This window comes from Leopardus geoffroyi, chromosome X, assembly GCF_018350155.1.
Source record: "Leopardus geoffroyi isolate Oge1 chromosome X, O.geoffroyi_Oge1_pat1.0, whole genome shotgun sequence".
Taxonomy (NCBI): domain Eukaryota; kingdom Metazoa; phylum Chordata; class Mammalia; order Carnivora; family Felidae; genus Leopardus; species Leopardus geoffroyi.
Window position 1 is genome coordinate 17,772,711 of NC_059343.1, and position 18,586 is coordinate 17,791,296.

Here is an 18,586-nt window from a genome sequence, read left to right on the forward strand (position 1 = left end):
TCTTTCAAAGCTCCATCTCCTGGTACAAAAAGGCTTTCATTGCAGCCAATGTAAAGAATACAATCGTTCTTTAAAATTACTTTTATATCTTTACATGGTTTCTTGGGTCTGTCACACAATATGTTAAAACTATAGCCAGAAACAAATGAGAAAATGAAAAACTAATCTTGAAAAATGAATAGTTTACTTATTTTCACATGTGTGTACCATTACCTTTAGATCCCAACATGGAGGCTCCAAACTTCTTGAAGTTGTAACTCACATACTTGCCTCTTTTTATCATACCACCTATAATCTGTCAACCATAAGTATCTCAATAACAGTTAAAGAGAAATAAGTTAATTTCAAGACATCACTACACTTAATTATATGGCTAAAGATATGTTAGGATATCATAGAACCAAAGCTGGGAATCATTTTCCCCAGAACTGTAGTACCATGTCATATTTGCCCTTCAATAGAACATGGTACAATGCAATAAATGGGTACAATTGTTAAGAATTGTATGTAGTAGACAAGATAGAAACTAATGAAGAAATGAACCAAATTAGAGAGTTCCAGATAGGACTAAGGAAAAGGACTATTTGAATGAGAGATGAAAGATCTAGTTGCAACTAGCAAGCACTGGATGGGACTGATACAGCTATAGCCTACCCGTGTTCATAGAAAAAAATGTCACACATAGGCTGTGAATTACTTAGCCAGCTTCATTCCCATTCAGTAAATAACGTATGAACCTGACTTAACACTTAATTTTATCTACTGAAATCATTTATTGAATCAAAAATCAACAGATAATATAATTCTTGACTTAGTAAGCACTGCTAATAATCTTTTTTGCTAATCATCTGAAAGGATAATTAACAGCAGACGTGATTACCCCATTGCCACCTTTCATTTTTTTAAATAGTGTTGTCTTTCTAGTTCTATACTTTTTGTGGAAATTGTCCCTCCATAACAAACAGTCCTCATTAAGTAATTAATAAAATTCATGATTTTATAACTGGAATATTATATTCATGGGCTAAGCCCATTTATTTTGTTGATTTTGTTGTTTATAATAATTTGTGTTTATCACTAAAAGTTCAGAAAATAAAAGTATAAAGAAGAAAATGTATATTTCAGTCCTTACTTACGTTTAGAATAACCACTGTTAGCGCTGTTGTATATCTATGTTTTCTACATTTATATAAAATTTTTTTACAAAATAGAGTTGAGTTACATTTGCTATCTTGGAACTTTTTTCCACACAAAAATTTTTATTTCCCTTACTAATGGACATTTACATAATGTGCAAATTTTGGTTGGTTTTAACAGTACTGTGACACACATGTTACACATTTATCTCTGCTTTTATTCAAATCATTTCCTTGTGGTAGTGGAAGTAGAATTGGGAAGCCAGAGATACATACTTTAATGAGTCTTCATGGATATTTGTTTACTTTTGTTTAAAGTACTACAAATGTTATGTCAGTGAGAATGGGAAGGCGGGTTAAAACAGAAAATTTGTGTTGTATGTAAGTGATTAATCACTGAATTCTACACCTGAAACTAATATTGCTCTGTATGTTAACTAACTGGAATTTAAATAAAAAGTTGGAAAAACACTGAAAAAAATACTAAAATTATGTACTTTTCTGCCATTAAATAACATTCAGCTATAAAATTAAACTCTAACCAAGTTATTACTTTCTCATCAATAAACAATTCCAATTTCTCATGAAAAAGCAATTCCATTTTGGAAAATTTCATATTCAAAAAGAGCATAGAGAAAGTTTAAAAGAACAGGATGAATCAAATTACAGTGAATATTATACAGGAAAACACCATCTAGCCTTAGAAATTTTCAACTAGTCACCATGATCATATCAGAATAAAATGGAAAGAAATTGGTGGATAGAAATGTGTAATTTGTTGTTGAGAATACATATGCTGAAAGGAAAATATGGCCATCATATTCAATGCTTTAGTATAGTTAGTAATTCTTTGAAAAAAATAAATGATAAAATGTGGTTATTATTAATAAGTTGCTCATAAATTCTTTGTATAAACAGTATGTTTTCTCCATCCAAACTTTGAACTCAAAAATCTGTTCACATATGTTTTGACAAGCAAAATGAACACTTGGATTTGAATTCACTTTGCTTTGACTCTTGGCTTATCAAAATGGCTTATAGAGACACTAGTTGGCTATCAGAGAAATCAGATTCAATGTAATATACCTTTGGGCACATAATAATCCTCACTTATATGTAATGGAAGATATTTGACCAGTTTCATTACTTTAGTGATCTGCATTAATGTGATTTTTTAACTGGCAGCCTCTTATTCATGTTAGGCAAGTATCATAATGATCACTTTGATTCATATCTGAGACCCCTGAGTTTTTAAGCATTGTAACATCTCACCTCTTTTCTGTCCTTTTTCTCTTCACCATCACTCCATTCAGCTGCAAAAGAGGTTATAACTTAAATGAATGCCCACTCATTAGATAAGCCAGAGTCACCCATTATCCTACAGTGGCTGCCATCCAGAGTACCTCTTCATCATAGTCTCAGGATCTGTGGTTCTTATGGTAGAAGTACTTATTCTTTTCAGCTTGATCATTATCTTCCCAGCAAAAAACATGATGAATAACAGGCAAAGGCACCCATTCCCTTACACTTGGGTGCCCAGGAAAAACCACAGTACTGTTCAGATGATTTGCTAAATCCCACTTGTAATCCAGGATAAATTTTGATCCAATGTATTTATATAACATCCTGGAAATTTCTAATCCATTAAAGTTGGGATAAAAGGTTCTCTCTTTTAAGTGTGAAGTGTGTGTTTTTTTTAATCTTGGAATCATAGCTATTTTTAATATGTTTCTTTAAAGCATAGTTAGAGGATTTCAGTTACCTGATAACTGCATAACTAGTCCATCTTGAAGCAAACTAAAATTATTCTATGTTTAAAAGCTTAAAGGGATGACGAGTGAAGTAATTTAACATGGATAACAGTTGAGCCAGGTTTCAGGACATTTATCAAATACTTCAATTTAATTATACATTATGTTTTGAGGTGATATTCAAGTAGAATGCTTTCATTAAATTCAGCACATTTTAAGTTTATAGGGTTGTTTGGAACACATGTCCAATAGCCGCAGCATGGGAGTAGTGTTATGTTGTCATTTTTTTTATTTTATCCTTATAGCATGGGAAAGGATTGATTTTACTGATGCTGTCTTCCATGCATCAGAATGTTGCCTTGGTTTGTCAGTACCAGCTAATGGTAGTATAAAGTCACTCTAATTTAGAGACACTTGTACCACATATCTCTAAAAGATGGTGATGAGAAAGCATGTGGTATAGGTTGTAAGCTCAGGACATTGCCAAGTCCTTGTGGATTTTTAAATTGTACTTGTCAGCAGAGCTTGGATCTAGACCTTGAACAGCATTGATAATGACATAGTTTCTTTAAACTCTAAATTACTCCATTGGTAGAATACCGTTTTAGTCTCTCCTTTGACATGGTAAATGTCCATTATGTTATCTCATAATAAATAACATGGACTCTAATGCAATAACATGGTTGGTTAACCAATACAGAGATAAAATTTCTTTTGAGTATATATCTCCTTAAAATTTATAGGATGGTACACCAATTATGTGATTTTCTTTTTTTTTTTTTTTACTAATCTTATTAAAGGGGGAGAACATTAAATCTTTGAATACTGTACCTCAATTTTATTGTAATGATTTTGCTGGTTACCAGGTGGGGTGGCAGTTGAAAAATTTGGTGAATGCACTACGAGAGGACCCGAGTGGTGTTATCTTAACTTTGAAAAAGCGACCTCAGAGCATGCTTACCTCAGCACCAGCTTTACTGAAAAATATGAGATGGAAGCCCCTTGCTCTGCAGGTAATGAAGCTTAATCATAAGTCATACACCATCATTTTAGCCATAGATTATCTCCGTAATGCTTCTTTATTGTGCCTCATCTCAGCAGCATATGGATTAATCTTGTATGCTTTTGAAAATTTGTTTGTGAAATTATCTCTTCACAGCTTATCCTAATAGGCTTAATGTGATGAAATCTGTAAGTTACTCTAACTGAAACCCAAATGATAAAGAACTCTGCCTTAATTTGTAAACATTTAAAGCATAATTACAAAAGAACACAAGTTATTTCAAACCAAAATGTGAATAGAGATGAAAAGAGACGTTTCATTTGTAGATGTAATCTTCTATTTCAAAGTTATACTCGTACACTTTGAAGAAACTAGATGACAGTTTGTAGAATTCTTTTAAATCAGGTCATAAGATAGTAATAGTTATTTCTAAACAGTAGGTAAAGAAAGTTTTATTTAGTAATTAAAATGTACCTACTACATTCCTTCTGACTGATCTTTTTTTTTTCTTTTCCACCCTGTAGGGTGGCAAAATAGGGAAGTTATTGCTTTAGAATTTCTACATTTTTCTTCAGCATGTAACCACTCTAAAATATTACTCTGGATGTTGGTAAATGACATTCATTAAGAAGCAGAGTATCTAGGAAGTTATAAAAATATGATTCTGATTAATGAAAGACAAGGAAGTAATACATTTCCTTCTGTTTCAGTCAATATAATCTTTAAACACATCATAAAAGAAATTGTCTTTCACAAAACATGCATTTTTAAAATAGGAAACTATTAGCTTTCTTAGAAGTCTAATTTTTTAACAACTTAATTGCCTGTTGAACTAGAACATTGCCAATTGTTCAGATTAAAAAGAAAAGCAATATATGTAAGTGCCATTGCTATCACTGCTTTGTAAATTATTTCTAAGTCCTGTATTAGTACCTTATACCATTCTTAGATTTTTTTCCCCTAAAATCCTAAATTCTCCATTACACATGAATGGCCTTATAGATTATAATGATTTCTTCTTGTTTAAAACTTTACTACTTATTGGCCTCAGTGTTGCATTATATTTAAATAACATAAAATGTTATTAACATTAAACGTTAAAATGTTCTAACATTAAGGTGTTTAAATTGTTGATGTTAATATTTAATTTTTCAAATAAATACATGTACACTGTATTAATATGTCCAAATATATTTGACTTGCAGTATATGTCTATTATCAAATATTTTTAATGTCATTAAAGTTCAGAGTTTAATGTTTTTTGACTCATTAAATCATAGATAAGCAGAACAGACTTTACCATCATATCATTTTATTTTCTTGCTGTATTATAAGTTGCTTTGTTGTTCCACCTGTAGTTTTCCTATTGACATGTCTTCTTCAAAGATCCTGAGAAGTGGGAACACTGAAGAAGAGTCCCACAATTTCAGCCATTAGGTTTTTTCTCTGTATATGTGTATTTAAAGTTAACAACTTCTCTCTAATCCCTTCTATTTCACCTTGAACACCAAAAAAGACACTGTTTTCTTGTTGATCCATGGACACTGAGGGACTATCTCTAGGAAACAAATTGATAATTTGGTCCCTTTTTAGATTCTTTTCCACAAACACAAACTGGAGAATTAAGGTAATGACAGTATCCAGTTAGTCACTTTTATATAAAATGCTGAAATAATTGAAAGACCAACATTTCTTTTTTGCTACACATTTGATGTGTATATTCAGTGCTGGAGAACAAAGACTTTAATTTTTTAAATTATCCCACATCATTTTAAAATTATAATTATAATAGGTTATTAGCACACTGTTTCTAGGTCCATTCCTAATTGCCAAGAAATATGCCTCACCAGATCACTAATTATATTTATTCCTCATTGTCTGTTCAGTTACTCTCAGTATAAATTTACTGTTTCAGATTGCTGAAGTCAGAAAAAAAGAAAATCAGCATTTCCATAAGTGCTTATATGTATCAACATTTTTGTAAATTTGTTATTTCAGCTGAACTTAGTCCAACTGAAATGTATTGTCAAAGCTCAACTCCTTAACGATAAACAATGCTGTTGGGAAGGTGGGGGGTTTACTTTCTGTTTCTTTACAAATTGCTTCAGTGGTTGACCTTTTACAGAGCAAAAGGAAGAGTATTAGTTTTAAATACTTCGTAGTAGTGCTAACACAACATCTTGGTGTTAAAGAGCAATGGATAAGTCCTCTAACATACTATAGCACCACCACCACCAAATATCCCTGAAATTTCGAAGACCTGAAATTGTACCAATACAGAGTTGTTTCTTGATCGTACAGCTTTGGCCTACTCTAAAATACTAAGACACTGGAAGCATAATGGGACCTACCTGGTCAGAATTTTTAAACTGTAGATTAACCAAAGATGGACAAAACTGGATGGTACCAGAATCTGTAGATTAAAAGTAGACTGCCTCCAGAGGAGGAAATGTCAAAGAAATCATGAGATAAGAAGGTCTTACAGGCAGTTTGTGATTCCTTTGTGACTTTGCCTGAGGCCACATATTTTTTCCTAGTGGCTGAGAAAGGACCTGAGGTGAAATAAAATGCTTAATGTAGGAATAACCCTCTATGCAGACATAAGTACCAGTCTTACTGTATTCTTGCTTCTGGTATGTGTACAAATACGTTGGTACTAAAATGCCCATTAACTCACTTAAGTATAAATCTTCAGTGTTCACACCTGAAGAATTGGACCTTAGGTTATTTCTTTTTTCATTGGGCATACTAACATTCTACTAAGAATTATTTAGATATTACAAAAAGAAATAATTTATGTAATTTGTTTAATTTGATATGTCTATTTCAACTTTTTCTTCTCTACCAGGCTTACCTACTGGCATTTTCAAATAAAATATGGCAAAGCTTATGTAGTGTGGAAATAGACACTAATACATGTACCTTAAAAAAGAACAACTTTATTCTAATGTAAGGAATAATTATTTTTTAAACTAACAAGGAAATAATTTGTACCTACACAAAATTTAACCTTATCGACCCTAAGGTAGAAGATTTTTATGGAATACCACATTGTAATGAAAGAAGTTTTATTCCTAAAAAATATTTTGAAAGGATAGTAACTTCTATTAATAATCAACTGCAATGATGAATTTAGATTTGGATTTTCTTTTGAAAATTATTTATGAAATAATAGCAAAATAAACAAATAAAAATAAACAAAAGCATACAACTAAACTTCATGCTCACAGAGCAATTTCATGAGTACATTTCATGAAATTTGGCAGCTCTTTTAAAATTCCTGATTTGTCAAATATTTTACAATGGAATTGAAAGACTTAAAGATACCTTAGTCAAATACTATGAACAGATTTAAGCTGGAGTTGAATTCTGTTGTCATCTGCACCCATTTATAAATAGTAGAGATGTTTTACCTGAGATAAAATCTTTTATTCTATGAGAGCAAATGAGGGATTCCCTGCTTTCCAATAACTTGTTTTTAAACACATGTTCTTAGTAGCACTTCTCATGTCCTGCATTTTGGTGAGCTTGGTGATTGCTTATTGTCAAGTTCTTAACAATTTAATGGAAAAAAAAATCCCAGGGAACTCTGGATAAATCTCAAGGTATATTTTTGGTGTTTGTGGTTTTACGTTAGTGTGCATAGGTCACAAGCATGTGTAGGTGGTGTCATTTTCTTCTTACAAGAGATGCATGGGAGAATTAGCTGGATACTACCAAGAATGTTGATTGAAATCATCACTGAGAATCAGCATTTTTAAAACCATTAAAGAACCCAGCTTTTTTGGTAGGAATGCATCTCAAATGATCACTATAATTAGTGTTGGAATTCAACATACTGATAAAGGTTTCATTAAACACATTTTTATAAGAAATAATATCAAGCTGTATCATTAGAATTATGTTCCTAAACTGCATTCTGATCCATAAATCTCATACATCCATGTGGTAGTTTTCTTGTGTGGTTTTGTGCTTTTCATGTAAAATTTTATTGCTTAGCATTACCTTGATGCCATTTTTACAGGATATTTAACTTTGAGCAGAAAAAGAAATGGAAAGCAAATAGTCATAACAGTCGATTTTGTCTATCAACTGGTGTAACACCTGAAGAACACTTAATTGATTGTGTTACATTTCAAATACCTACAGATATGAATAGTTAAACTCATTCTGTAAAAACCGAAACATGAGAAATAATAAAATTTATTTTAATATCAAAGTTATGGGTCAGGGTGACTGAAAAATCTATTACTAACAAAATTTATGTTTTTGAGAGTTTTGTTTTAAAAGCATTTTTTGAAGAGGAAGATAACCAATATTAGGTATGACACTAAAGAAAAAAATAAATCTTAACTGAAAATGTAATTGTGCTGACTGAGAGGCAGAAACAATTATATGTTTTACATGCTCAAATTAGTAAATAGCTGCAAGCAATTGTCGCATCAAATTTTTGGTCAGCAGTGTTTAAGCAAATTAATTAAAGTATCTAAATGACATTTGTGTTTTTCAGCCAAATGCTTTCAAGTGTTACACTGACTACAAATGATCACCTAAAATGCAAAAATTATTTTTATTTTCTTTATTCTTTACTTTTTTATTCTTTAATTAATATTCTAAAAATGATGTTTACTGTAATTTGAAAAAATTGGAAGTCCAGTTTTAATGTTGCAGTATTAACTATGCCAATAAGTCTGGACAGCACAAGAGTAAATACAGTCATAGTAGTCTCAGTACAATGTGCAAAATATGATGACTCAGTGGATAAAGCCATTTTGTAGTGTGACTGTGAAGTCTATATTTCTTGTATATCCTGTATTTTTAAACCTATACAGATATGGTTTCCTGATCACATTATTGGTCAGGAAAAAATGTTTGTTTTTTTGGTGGTCTTATAGGAAAGGAAAGATTACGTGCTTATAAAAGAAGACTCAAATCTTTTGTATTTATGAATTTAGATCCTAGAAAAAACTGTGAAAACACAGAGTAGGAGAATTTAAATACATGCATTTCCTTTGCTTAGACTTCCTTCAGATAAGTTACTACTTAAAAAAATTTTCCCAGGGAAAAGTATGCCCCAAATTTTCCAAATTATATCTAGCATTTTTTATATGGTCAAGAAACATGTATGCATTGTCTTGCCTCCCAAAATCCAGCATACATTTTCTCTGGAGTGTTTAGATGATTAAGAACAGAGTTGCTAACATAAACAATATTCTGGTACTTATGTTGGTAATTATAATAAAAATGTGTTTGAACTGAGTAAGGACTTGTGTGAATGTTCTGTGCTAGAATAATGGGGTATTGTGATCCCTCTGAGTCTGTGCTTATTCCCAAGAGTGAATAAAATAAATGGCCAGGTTTTATACTTGATGTAATCATGCATATTTCAATGGGTCTGTTCCCCCCGAAAGGCAAAGCAAGCTCTTTGTGATCTTTGCAGTAGTGAATTTTAGACGTAACCACATAATGTGTAACACACTGTTTTAATCTTTAATGCTGGGGCTGTCTTTATGTCACTGGTATCATTCAAGACTTTCTATAGCTCTATGAAAGCCAGGTCACTTACCAGACAGAAGGACAAGTAAATTAAGATAAGCTTGCCACAAGTTGTTAAAATGAAAAATGTTTCAAGTAAAACCTCAATGTAAAATGTAGTTTATGTATGGAAGTTCTTTTCTCATAATCTTTAAGACCGTAGGGGTTTCAGAGGTATACCTTCCAGATGTGCTCACGTGTTAGAATTGGGGACACAAGGGAAAGACCTGAGCCATCAGAGGATTTAAAATGAGGTATCAGTGATCCCTTACAAAGGCCGAAAACTTTATTTTACATTAATCACAATCTTTCATATGCTTTTTAAACTGGATGAGTAGGGTATTATTACTAAAGTCATCACACGTGATTCAGAGGAAGATTTGTGCCGTACCATATTGTAGGATACAATTTGAAAGTATTTTATGTAGTTCAAACTGACAATATGAAAAAATGTACGTATGTCTTACCTAGTAGATTTCTAGTAGTAGTCCTGTTGATGTAGCAAGTTATCAGTAATTGACTTAAGTTTATCAATGTATATTTAAAGAGATGCATATGATCATTTTATTTAGAACCTGGATATTTTAAGAGATGCATGCCTGTGCCCCCACATATCTATCAGAGTTGTTTTAGCAGAGTAATGACATACATGCAAATGCCTCTTCCCTTCTGGAGCCTCACTGGATCTGTGAAAGGAGAGCTTTAGGTCAGTAGGACCATTTATATAGAAAACTAAATATTTTGGCAAGACTCTTCCAGGAAATAAACCTGTTTGCATAGAATCCAAAATGGATCCATATCATACTTGATTACATACTGTAGTCGACCAAGTTATACAGAAGCTTCATGCTTACTTGAGTAACAAGATGCAGCCTTAAAATAACCTTGTATTTAAATGATGATAATTCTTAATTCTCTTTCCATATTTTGCCAATATAGACAAAGTAGCAAAGTAGCAAAATGGTAAGATAAAAAATATTACCCTTTATTTCTACTTTTTGCCTTAAATTGGAAATTCTTCTTAGTGCAGTGGTAACTGCTCTTTTACAATGTTATGAACAATTATTGAAAGGAAATTTTGTCAAGATGGGAGAAGCTATCTTTCTACATTTTCATGCCAACATATTTGGATATTTTTCCTGAAACTAAGAAATATGTATATTAAAATTTGAATTGGATGCCGAGAGAAGTCCTTTTTTGATCTGAGGGAAGCTGTATTTGTCACTTTTTGGGTATTTTCACACACTTAAATTGTTATTGGTGGTGGTTGTAATTTTAATGCCACTTGTTACAACTAGGAATTTCTTGCTGGTGATTTCAGCTAATAGCATCATTTATTCTGCGCTTGATTTAGTCAAATTTTGCCTATCTTTCTAATGCTGTTTAATGCCTTTTTTTGATTCTTTTAATCATTTAATTTTGTATTCTTTCAGTTCTTGTTCAAAGGTAGAGAAATTTTTAAGAGATTATAATTTTAAATTATCACAAAGACGTCCTCTTCGGTTAAGTAGCTATTGCCATTTTCCCATGAAGTTTCTATTTTACCATACTTTATTTTCTCACTGCTTAATGTGTATTTTTTAAAATAAGATTCTCAAAAACAATGTTTACTTTTTTAAAAAAAAAAGTTTACTTTTTTGACAGAAGTAACACAATGAATAGACAAAAATATGCCAAATATATTTAATCTTTACTGTGTGTTTCATTTGGTACAAAGCATTCTGATTATCCAGATGATATCTGCATGATAAACCATTTGAAATGTTTTCTATGATTTATCAGTTAATACAATAACTAGCCAATTGAATTGAACAATAGGATTAACTAATTTCCATTTTCTTGAAAGAATAAGTTGTGTTTTTTTAACCAATTCAATTTATTGAACCAGCTGGCACAATCAAACCTGTTATCCATTTAAACTTATTTAAGAGTCTTTCTTCTGTGTATTTGCTAATTTAGCTAATCATGCTAACTGATGATATTAATAGCAACTCTTTCCTGAAAATAGAAACCTAGAGAAAATAGCAATTTGAAGGAAGCTGACAAGGCTAATATTTAAGTTTACTGGAAGGGGAAAGGCACAAGTACCCTAAATAATCCTGGTAATAATTTGGATAGAATCCTAGTAGTAGTCTAGGCAAAATAAAATATTCTGTTCATATTTACCTCACACTTTACGGCTATTTAAAATATACTTGTAACCACTATTGTTTCTCCTTTGTTCCTTCCATTTTTCCTTTCTTCCTCTTTGTTTGGGGAAGGCAGAGATAGGTACTAACCAAGAAAGATTATCTTTAGTTCTATTGATGGTAAAATAAAAGGAGAGAGAGGTCTTCAGAATAGAAATAGTGACCCTAAAACAAAAGAAAAAGAATAAAAATTTGTTAGATTATTTTTTAATTGTTTGTGTTTTTAGAACTTGTTTTTAATTTCACTTGCAGTATTAGAATATTTTAAAATAAAAGATACTAGAGCATTTAAAAGGCATACTGAATATACGTTTTTCTCTCACAGTACATCTGTTAGACAGTTTTGGAAAGTAATGCACTGAATAATGGGGTTTTCTTTATATTTCTATAATAATGAAACTTAGACTTTTTTTATGTCATCTGTATTTAATACCAAGATGTCCTGATGAAAAGCAATTATAGTCATATCACAGTGACTATATATATAGTGTGTCTAAAGACTTATCTAAAGAACCTATCATTAATTCAAAGATCTATTGTAGAGGTATCACTAGAAACAATACAATTCTTCATTTCCTCATGCTTCATGGTGTTCATCCATACAAATGATTCTTGATTGCCTATATAATCTAATAATTTCCCACTGCCAAGATTTTTGTTTCTAAAAGACACATATAATTTAAGTGGACAGTATTTCAAAATCAGCATAGTTAAACATAAGTCTACTACATACTTTCATAATATTTCAAAATTCCTAAACATGTAAAATATCTGACTTTTTTTTACATCATAGAAGATAGAATATTGTAGAGTCCCCAGATAAGTTATCAATTTTTTTCCCTTCTCTCTCTCTTTAATTTCTATTTCACATAGATTAAAACTTAACCGTCATTTTGGCAGGATGTGTGATTTCAACCTGTTAAGGTGAGCTGTGTAATAAGGAAGGTCAAAAACTGTGAACTGAATCATAAACTATGTAGCCTTCCCCAGTGGCCTACATTGTACATTGTATTTATGCTTGGTTTTTTGAACATTTTGCTTATCTGTACAAAAGCATTGTCACAATTTTAAATAGTTGTAATATGCCATTTTGTCCAGCAATACATGTTAAAGTAATAGAACTGCGGGTCTATATAGATTTGCTAAAAGTGTTTTCATATTGGCTAAAATGGCAACATCTTGTCATGTGAAGATACAATTCATTTTGTGATCATTACGTTTGTGTTTGCAATTGCACCAAAATTCTTATTTTTATTGTTATTGTATACATAGCTAATCAGTAAGATCTGTAAGATAAACATGAAAATTTGTGAATTTTAGTCTCACTTTAGAATAATTTTTTGATCCACAAGATCATTTGCAAATGCTGTGAAGCTTAGAATTGGGAGTGGTCTTAAGTTAATGCATCCTGATGTATCACTTTATTCAGTATACATGCTATCTTAATTTTTAAAAGTATTTAATACTTAAGCAGGCATGAAAATGGAATCTATAGATCTGTATCTAAACATTATTTAAACAGTGACAAATGTGTGTACCTCTGAAGGATGAAACGATTGTGTTCCACTAGTCACCATACTTTTGAAGATGTACCATAAATGACCTTGAGAGGACAGTTCATTGTGTTTATATTTAAAAAAACAAAATACAAAAAAAAGAAAGTATTTTCTTGTATTGGCCTTTCATCCTCCATTTTTGTAACCTTTTCTGAGAATGTGTGACATTCTGCTAACTAAAGAGTATGGTGTATCTTTTTGGGAAAACAAATGAAATATCTTTCTTGTATATCAGTCAGGATGTGAGTGAGCTAATTCTTTTGAAAGTTCCTCTTTATTATCTTTCTTTCAAAGGTGGAATTCCAACAAAGCAAATTTGATTTAAATAAGTTTCTGACTATAAAACAAATCTTACCATTATGAAACACTGCATGGTGCTTTTACCTTATAAATAGCTTTTACATTGTTATGCTGTAGAATAAGGTGAGTTGAGAACTAAGCGAAGCCTCTAAAATAATAAATTACTTGTTTTTGGACATTCAGAGGAATATCAATGTGCTAAATAACGTGCTTCTTGATTTCAGCCAAGTTCAGAAACTTTGCAGAAATAGATAATTTTAAAATGATAACTATATGTCGTTGTTGTTGTTGTTGTTGTTGTTGTTGTTTTGTGTGTTGTTTGTGTGTGTATGTATTTTCTTTTTCATTTTAACCAGCCTCTTATACCTAGAAGTCCCACAAGCAGCGTTGCCACGCCTTCCAGCACCATCAGTACACCAACTAAAAGAGACAGTTCTGCTCTCCAGGATCTCTACATCCCCCCTCCTCCTGCAGAACCATATATTCCCAGGTACAGTACCAACTATCATGTTGCTGTGAGCATCTTCTATCCAGAGACTAACCTAACCGTATGTAAACTGTGAAGTAAATTCTCAGGGAACACCTTGAATATTTTCTTAGATAGGAATTCTGAACACGTTCTGGAAAATTGTTGCATAGTAGAGAATGCGTTTTGGTTAATAATAATAATAACAATAACTAATCTGTATTAAACACTATGCATTAAATATCTCATAAACATGTCATATGATAGAAAACAATAGGAAAGTAATGTTAAATAACAATTAGGATTATGTTAATAAGGAAGGAATAAGCGAGGGTCTTTAGCTAAGAAGCCCCAGGAAATCTCAAGTTACTTTGAAGCATTTCATACATTTTTTTTTCTAAAAGCGAAAGTTACAGATAACTTTTATGCCCTCTTAAATGTATGCAGTGAGGGAACTTTTGGTGGGGGGAGATAGATGATGAGAAGGGAGAATATTGTTTCCCCTAATACTTATGTATCTACAGTTTCTACCTGATCAGTTCATTAATGTTTCTGTCAGGAAGTAGAGACAATTTGCAAGAGAATGAGTTGCCTTTAAAGTCTGTTTTCTAGATTTCTTGAGGCTATATCTCCATTTCATTTCCAGATTTCTATTTGAAATTCCTGGCGGGTGTGAAAGAATACAACTTTGTGCCATAATGCATTCTGTCCAAAAGCATTCTGATACCCAGCCTCATGGAATACAAAAATTATGGAAAGGGGCCCGCACTAAATGGGGATAATTAGTACCAATCACAAAGAATTTGGTTCCATTTTTAAATTAGTTGTGCAGTCATTCAAAAACAGTAGATTAAGGTCTCTTATTTTCAAGCCACACTTAATATTAAATTTCTTCAGTATATAAAAGAACTGAAATCCCTGTGTTAATTAATTTTCATCATTCTTTAGGGCACCTAATGTTTCATTCTCTAAGATATGATGACACTGGCATTTTATGATTTAAATGCTACATGACAATATGGTGTGTCTGCAAATACTATATCGTCTGGTAATAAAACTGTAGTCCATTTTATAAACATTTTAGTTTTTAATTTTTAGAATTAAATGTAGCTGTGGGAACATGGTTTATGAGAAGATTTAACTTACTGAGCTGTCATTTCACAAATCTTTCAAGTATATAATTTATAGTCCTATGTTAAATTTATAATCAGATGTACAGATTCATTTGATATCCTAGTCAAACGCAAGTTGCATTTTAATTCTATTAAGATAGTGTCAGACTTTCTGAATATTCCTGCATGAGGAGCAATAAAAATATGTGTTTTGAATAGTGACTTTTTTGGTTTTAATTTTAATTGGAAAAATTTTTAATTTCAGTGCAAATGATTATTTAAGAGACCTTATTCCAAGGGCTACATGTACAGATAAACATCAGAAAATTATTTTTATCAAATCTCTGCAGTTTTTTCATGCTTTTTCCTTTTCTCTTGAGTAAGGAGGAACTTCTGATAAAGAAAATATTTCCTTGACGTAAAATATTTAAAATACGCTTCAGAAGACAAGAATAAAGTAATTGGGTTCTGTCCTCTCAGTGTGGTGGCCTTATGATTACGGCAATGTATTGAGACCAATGAAAAGTTTGAACACGCTATTTAAAAATACTTAAAAATATAAGAAGTTCAAGTATCAACATGGTGGTATTTGTTTTATCAGTATTGCTTAATACTTCTCAGGAAAATTCATAATTAGAGGTGTTATCTCACTTTAATTGATTCTTAGTCTAGTGTATAATTTAATGGAATATTCTAACTATATTTTGAGTCAAATTATTAGTTATCCAAGTTACACAATAGTTTGATATAGCACAGTCAGAACAATGCATTCATCAGAGTCCCTTTTTACACCAGCCTGTATAAATTATCTGCATTTTCTGGTTTGACTTGAAGTTATGGCCATAAAACTGTTGCAGTTGTCATTCTTTCCATAGATACAGCCCCAGAACTTTTGTCCCATTTTCTCATTTTGATGTTTACTGTGGTTCACCTAATGTAACTCATCTGAACATTTGTTTCTTCATATAGTAAAAAATTTTGTTTATGTAGGATAGGCATTTTAGTGTTAATTTAATTGTAAATAATAAAAGCTTTCTCATCTTAAAACCAAAAAAATACATAAAAATGTCAGGGCTAGCTGTCAAGTTACATAGAATTTTTTTCATGTAATTACCATTCTTTAAACACATTTATTCCAGAAGAAGTACCTTTTTCTCTGAAAGACACTCATGTATGTAGAGTGAGTGAAAATTCATCAGTTTTTTATTATATGTCTTGTGACTATATGCAGTTTCATTTTCATAGTATATACTGCATTACATACTTAACCAAATTTCTTTTTCTATGATAAAAATCAAGAATTTGTAGGTCTTTGCACAACCCTGAAGTTTAAGCACTAATTTCTCTCATTAATTTTACTCTGAGCCATTAAATGTAAAGAAAGTCCACTAAAGCAGTGTTCTGACTTTTCATCCATTTCCTTAAATCCTTTTCAGAGTAAAAGTGTAGATTTATTACATACATAACATTAAGAAAAGTTTTCCTTCAATCTGTACAGCAGAACGAATTAATACATTGAGTTATTCAGGGACTCACGATGTAAGTACATACATACAAGCACACATACAGAGATACACACACAAATGGGCACATACTTTATATACGCAATACATGTATTACTTCATTCTACTGCAAAAATTGTTTTTGGTGCATACATTTCTTAACTCAGCTTTATTTGTATTCGTTTCATATATACATGCTTAATAAATCTTCCTTGTTGGTATGAGTCCCTCCTTTCATATCATTACAGAGTAAATAATACCAGCCCTTCCAATTTTCTGCCACAGGAATATCCATATAAATAGAACATGGTGAGTTAACTAGGGCTGAATCACCTTCTGATCTCAGCTGCATTAACATTCACATAACAGGCCTGATAGAAATGTCTGCCCATTTATAGATAGGCAAAACCTTAATCCAGTGCCACGAGTTCGTTAGGGCTATTTTCAAGCTAATTGCAGTGTCAATAAAATTCTACCTGCATTTTTTTAATATGCTTTCTTCATGTTGCCTAAGACCTAGCTATCCAGTTACAACTTTGCAATAAGCAATACTTTTATTTTTAAAAGTAGAAGAGTGAATTAGCAATGTAAATGACAATCGCAACTTCAGACGAGTTAAATACATGGGACAGCTTGCTGATTCAGTTAGTCTTGACAATAATATTATTCTACTTTTGATATATTTCAAATACTGGGAATGTAGTTCTCATTTGGAGAGACCTAATGTAGACATTCCCATATACCTACGGAAGTGTACTGTACCATAGTATGAAAGTATGGAAGTATAGTGTTCTTGTTGAAACATAACTCATATTTTTGAATTGACATTAGATTTATAAGCTCATCACCATTTTATAAGACATAGTGTAAATTAAAATTTTGTTCTTTTTATCTTTCTTGTTATAATTTACTTTATTCTATTGATTTAAGATTTCAGTCTTGGTACTTAACATAAAATTAATTTTTTTTAGCATTCATGGCACTGTTCAGTGTAGAACTGGAAACAATTAAGAAGTAGTAGGAAATAAAATTAATGACCTTCAAGAGAAGAAAATATTGCATTTACATTCATAGCTGTGTTCTAGAAGACAGGCTTTTCTAACAAAGAGTTCATAGCTAGTCAGTGAAACATCATAAAATAAACAAGGTTCAATTTAGCCCATCCTAATGGAGTATTTCTACCAAAATACCACTCATAAGGGGCCCAATTGCCTGGACTGTGTAATACTATATGTCAGTAACAGTTTTAGGGATCCCATAAATTATTGTATTTTTCTATTTTAGAATACTATAGAAAAAAATCACCTTGCCATCATCTTAAATTCCATATTTTATCACGTTTCTCTACTCTCTCTTCACAAGAAATGTTGCTGATGTGTAATGAAATTTTGATCTATCCATTTAGAATTAGTTCTATGAATTTATATTTTTACTATTAAATGAGATGCATAGAGTTTAAATACTCTAAGTAATTCTTTTCAGTAAGGTTTATTTTAAATTAATAACAAGCTGTTTGAAATTCTTACAGTATCAGTTTATATCATGTTAATTTGGTTCTTAAGGCTGCAAATATTGTTACAGAGGTGGTAGTTCTTAAACACATCTTTGTTTTTAAGCAGTGCTAATGTTACTATGAATCAATTAGTTACAGTGGCAGAAGAAAGCTATGTTGTTAGCAATGTTTACCTTATACCTACTGTCTTGAGCCCTAAAAGTAATTTATGTGCCAAGATGATTTTCTTTATATGACATAGTACAGTGAAAATGGACGAGAGCACGAGTTAGAAGATCCATGGCCCATGTCTAGCATTGTCCTTTATTAGCTGTGTGACCTTTAGGCAAGTCATTTAACCTCTCTGATCCTCAGCATTTATTTTCTTGCAATATAGCAATAATTAAAAACTGCCCTAGAAGCCTCAAAGAAAGTTTGGAAAGATTAGAGGACACATTGTATGGAAAGGATATGACTACTTTTTTAGACCCTCTCTGCCATTTTACCACCCTAACACTTCCCTACATTCTTCTCCTTTACATTT

General features: G+C 31.4%; 1 protein-coding gene across 6 annotated transcripts in view; it reads left to right on the forward strand.

Annotated features, from left to right (window-relative positions):
- The window catches only part of CNKSR2 (connector enhancer of kinase suppressor of Ras 2), a 298,383-nt gene that overhangs the window by 170,994 nt on the left and 108,803 nt on the right, over positions 1-18,586 (forward strand). For 4 of the 6 annotated variants that reach the window (XM_045472191.1, XM_045472189.1, XM_045472190.1 and 1 more), the window contains 2 exons: positions 3,754-3,900; positions 13,827-13,960. In XM_045472191.1, coding sequence (XP_045328147.1) covers positions 3,754-3,900; positions 13,827-13,960 — 281 coding nt within the window. The remainder of the gene's footprint in view (positions 1-3,753; positions 3,901-13,826; positions 13,961-18,586) is intronic. The other 2 variants (XM_045472193.1, XM_045472192.1) reach the window with 1 other exon arrangement.